General features: G+C 50.9%; 1 protein-coding gene across 1 annotated transcript in view; it reads right to left on the bottom strand.

The window, feature by feature from the left end:
- Safb (scaffold attachment factor B) overlaps positions 1 to 5,130 on the bottom strand; it is a 21,230-nt gene that overhangs the window by 7,553 nt on the left and 8,547 nt on the right. Inside the window, exons 3-6 of the mRNA XM_031347053.1 lie at positions 4,706 to 4,770; positions 4,419 to 4,625; positions 2,912 to 2,974; positions 782 to 849 (exon numbers count right to left, since the gene is read on the bottom strand). Coding sequence (XP_031202913.1) covers positions 782 to 849; positions 2,912 to 2,974; positions 4,419 to 4,625; positions 4,706 to 4,770 — 403 coding nt within the window. The remainder of the gene's footprint in view (positions 1 to 781; positions 850 to 2,911; positions 2,975 to 4,418; positions 4,626 to 4,705; positions 4,771 to 5,130) is intronic.

Raw genomic sequence — 5,130 nt, 5'->3', positions numbered from 1 at the left:
AGGGAAATAAAGCAATCACAACTGCGGCTCGGGCGCTGCGGCCCTGCTCACACCGACAGAACTGCTGGCTACACAGAGATTGGAAAACCCGCTACACAGCGCCTGCATCCTACCTGCGCCCACGGCCATGGCGCCCCCAGCCTGAACTAAGGACAGAGGCAAGCATCCCGGAGACTTCACCCCACAACCTTCTGAGTCTTGAGTCTTCGTTCTGTGCACTGTGACAATGTATGAATCAACTCTTCTTAATTCAGCTGGAGTCCAAGTGCGTAACTGAGTGCCTGGCCTTCATGCATCACTAATTGCCTGATGCTTTGCCTTCCTTACAGAGCAGTTAACGTGCAGAGCGCCGGGTCTTCTGGCATGTGAAGTTGGGCAGCCCAGAGGGACAGTGTTTGTTTTCGATTCTCTCTCAGAAGTGCACTCCTCTTCGGGGGGATCCAGTCATGTCATGTTCATGTGGCATTCCCTATGCTACCTGCACTGCCTGTACCAACACCACATGGTGACATGCTACCGGTATCACAAGATCTGCTGGCAGCACAGAGCACACTGGAGCACACAGGAACTTTGCGGGTTTTTTCACACCGCACGTCTGTTTAAAGGCAGGAGACCGAAGTCTTCGCCATGTGGGCAGGATGCCACACGATTGCTGGCCACATACACAGATCTTGTGATACAGCTGGGTTTCCAATCTCTATGTCCTGGTGTGCTCTGGACTGTAAAGCTCTAGAGCAGTGCATGCTAGAGTGCGGCCACTGGTTAGCAAGAGCCTCCCCACTATGGGCAGAACCCACTGCTGAGCCCTGCATTGACAGTACCTGGCTCCAAAGATGCCTCTTCCACCTCCTGCAACAGAAAGCACAAATAAGATGCTGCCCCAAGGGTCAGCCCCACTCTATCACCAACTTTCATGCCAACTAAAAGAGGCTGGTCACCAACTAGGATTTTAGGAGACAACCTGCACCCAGTGAAGAGGTCCTCCTTGAGCAAGGCAAGTTGCCTCAGCCTTTCTCAGCCCCACACCTGCTGTTGACCCTGTTGCAGGGCACCCAGCAGTCCTCCTGTCTCCCCAATGTAGTTCCCTCTAGACTGAACTTGAACTCAGGAGCACAACTCTCATGTTCCATGTATGTCTAACTGCCTGGCACAAGCCCCTTGACACTTTCTTCACGGGCAAAAGCCTTGAGCTGACTTTTTGAAAATCTAGGGCCAAGTAGAAATGGGCAATCACAGTTCCTCTACGCCAGCACTCCCAATCTCACTCAGCAATGACTCAACCTCTCCCAGGAACCCTGTCTTCCCAGCTGGGTTCTGTCTTACCTAATAGTGTCTTTTTCAGGACCAGTGTAGGCCACATTCCCTGGCTCCATGTAGCACAGCAGACTTCCTACGCCCTTTAGGCTGCATGCAGAGTTTGGGCTTCTCTACACTGGCCACTTAAGAGTCTAGACTCTGTCCGCTGTTCTCTAAGAATCACACAACCAAGGTACAAAGAGACACTTGCACTCTGAATGCCGGTCAAGGACACGAACCCCTGTGCTCCAGTCACAAACACAGGTGTCACTGTTACTGTCCTTCAAACAGCCCAGTGGATGATGTCCCAGAGTGACACAGGATGGCCAAGACAGGGTGTGTGTGAGGCAGGGTCTATGGGTTTGTACCCCACGTCATGACTGAATGCCTTGGGAGGCTGAAGGCTCAACTGACTCCTGACATGACCCACTGCTCTACAAACTCAACTCTAGAACTGGACAAAGAAGCTGTGTGGTAGAATGACACTTGAGGGCATGTGCTACAGTGTTTCACTTTAACATGAGCTTGTACCAAAAAGGTACTAAGACAGACATAGCCGTTCCTTTCCAATGCACAGGGTCCAAGTGGTGGACGTCTCCATGAAACAGACAACAGCTTGCCTAGGAGCCTTCTGCTCAAGTGGCCCAGACGACAGACAGAAAACTATATACTGATACACTCTTTCTCACAGCACTTCCTAGGAAGCCCAAGGCCCACACAGACCATCTCACTCCTTAGTGCTCATCTTGTTTTTTTCTCCTGTTTGGAGTCAGGGTCTCACTATGTAGCCCTAGCTGGCCTGGAAGCCACTATTTATAGACCAGGGTGGCTTTGACCTCAGAGATCTGCTGCCTCTGCCTCCTGAGTGTAGTATATTAAAGGTGTGCATCACTACACCTGGCTGGTTCTGATGTTTAGTACTTGCACTGACAGTCACCAAACAAACCATCACTGTTGTCTGGGAAACCTGGGCAGCATCTGTGGAGCTGCCCCACTCCTCCTATTATGTATCCCTTCCCAGGAGACCCTATCCCAATGTCCTTCTCCAACAATGAACTTACAGACCAGGTAAGCCCATCCAAAATGCATAAAGCTTGGCCCCACAATTATACATCTCCAGCCAAGTGAGGTGGTAGGCAGTCCCCACAGCTTCTGAAAACCAAGTAGGTCTTCAGGCTGCCACATGGCTGCTGTTTAGGAAAGTCCCAACATTGGCCCTATACCCAACTGCAACTCACAGCACCAAACTAACATCCCACAACTGTGGAGGAGAATCACAAAGGAAAAGGCCTATATCTAAACCAGCGTGCATTCTGCACTGCTGGGATGAGTCACAGGCCTCACCTCACTCAGCAGCCAGGAAGTTGTATTGGGTTTTCAACCTCTTCTAAGCAGGTCCTCAGTCAAGACCCATTCTGTTCCAGCCAGAGCGCAGTGCTTCCAGCTCTGCTAAGCGCAGACTAGGAGACAACTGAGGCTGCAGCAATGTCATACACAGCCTCTAGCACACGTTGTCTGGGAAAGTAACTCTAGCTGGTACAGCTGACAAGCAACAGGTGGTGTCTGAGAACCTAGGGCTACACCGAGGGCACAATTGAGACATGTGACAATTTACCTGAAGGATGGTGAAGTCAGATGACGATGTATCTACATTGTTAATGGCTTCCTTGTCATCTATCTGTGGAAAGGGAGAGCAGTTTAAATGAATAGGTGAGGGGACAGGTCCCATCCCACTGTGGCTTAGAGTGCTGCCCCAGTGTGGTGAGGTACAAGATATCTCTTGACAGGATTTTCCAGGTGACCAAAATAGTAGGCTTCTAGAACTGGGTTACAGAATGGAGCCTGAGTCTGGGTACCATGAAGCCAGGCCTGCTGTTTCTGGACACCTAGTACCCAGCCCCCTATGGCCCAATGGTATATAGTACATTTACTGAAGACCAATCCCCAACTCTTTCTTCCCAAGAGGCAACTGTCTCCCTCAGGAAAGCCACACAGCTAAGAGCATCCCAGCTGCACGCACATCCAGCCTGCCTCCGCTTCCCCAAGACACTGCCTTCATTGCTATGGATGCTGGGTTTGCTCTGTGACTGTGTAGTAGTTGCACTTGCTGTGACAGGCATGGCCACCACTCTAGGTCAGGAAACTTGCTTGGCTGTAAGAGCTGGCTGGTCTTAACTTGTAACATTGACCTCTGGCCCTGCAGAACAGTAATAAGGAGCAACAATACAATTTGCTTTTAAACTTCAATCAGACACTGGCATGAAAGGGCCATGACAGCAACCACTTACCTGTCAAACCTGGAGTTTTGGTGACCAAAGCTTAGAAGGGATTGATGGCCAGCTAAACATTACTGAGCACTGGCACACGACACACTTTACCCCACGCTCTCTACCCCTTCATTCTCTTCACACTGTAATCACCCCTACCAGCTAATCGGCATTTCCTAAACTCCCCTCCCTGTTACTTTGTAACAAGAAGCCCACCACTTTGGCTGTACCTCCTGGAAGCAGATTATGACACCTTGTTTGTATCTTAACAGTGTAAGAGCAAACCCTTATTCAAAGCCAGTGTGCTGCCCACAGACATAGGCTCTTAGTCAGCTCTCACGGTAGGGGACAAAATGCTCACTGTAGGAGATCAGAGGTTTTGTGGAGTACCAGAAGCTTTTGGTCACCAAAACTCCAGGTTTGATAGGACAAAAAGATGCCCCTGGGTCATCAATGCCCACTCTCCTCTCTCTAGGCAGACATACCCTGTACCCATAAATCCTTCAGTACAGATTGCCTCTAGGTCTGGGAGCTTGAACTTGTTCCCCGCAGCAAGTGCCTGGACTCTTACTCACCAGAGCCACACATATGACCTAGGGATGTGACAGTGCTCAGAATGCCAGTCTAAAGCATTATAACCATTGCTATGGTCTTATACATGTCTTGCATGGAGGCTACATCAATGCTGAACAGCTAGAGGCAGCAGAGAGTGGTTGCTCCAGTTGGCTGTACTCACACACCATAGCTCAGGCTCCCCTAAGGGACAGGGATCAGCAGCAGCTGTCCCTGTCACTCTGCTCTGTCATGAACTTTGCACCAGGTCACCCAGTGCTCCACCCAGCACCAGCTGCTTACAGCATGCTCTTGCAGCTGTTCTGGGAGCCCCTTCAAGTCGCCTTCTACCAGTTCAGTGCTGTCTGCTAGGCCCTCAGGGAGTGTGGCCTCCTCCTCTTCCTCCACACAGTCTGCCATGCTGCCATTGTCAATGTCAGCCTCATCCAGCACGCTGATGTCCATCATATCCATGTCTTGCAGGTTCTCCAGGCTGGTCTCCACATCCTCCTGCAACACAGAGGACACTGTCATGGTACACAGCCATCAGGGCTCTCCCTCTCCTCATCCACTAAAAAGGTGATGCATACCTGCCCATCCCCAGAATTCTCCTCGAGCCCGTTGTCCTCCACACCCTCGTCTTCTGGTTTCCTCCCTGAAGAGACAGCATGTGGGCATGAGGCCAATGGTCTGTGTCATGCAAGCAGGTGCCTGAATTCCTGTATGTCCCCATCTCTGCAGCCCACTGGACAGACCTGGCCCCTCATCCTAGCCAGGTCTCAATGCACTGTGTTTGGGATGCTTAGAGTCAACTTGACAGAATGGAGAATCACCTGGGAGATGGGCCACAGGCATACAAAAGATGCACATATTGGGCCAGCAAGAGGGCTCAGTGGGGAAAAGGCACACGTTGCCAAAGCTAACCTGAGTTCAATCTCTAGAACTCTCTTACGGCGGAATGAGAGGCCTAGCTTCAGTAAGTGAGCTTCTGACCACACATGCAAACACACTAAAA

This window comes from Mastomys coucha, unplaced genomic scaffold (genome assembly GCF_008632895.1).
Source record: "Mastomys coucha isolate ucsf_1 unplaced genomic scaffold, UCSF_Mcou_1 pScaffold3, whole genome shotgun sequence".
Lineage (NCBI taxonomy): Eukaryota > Metazoa > Chordata > Mammalia > Rodentia > Muridae > Mastomys > Mastomys coucha.
The sequence above is the reverse complement of the archived record's forward strand: the minus strand, read 5'-3'. Positions and strand labels throughout refer to the sequence as shown.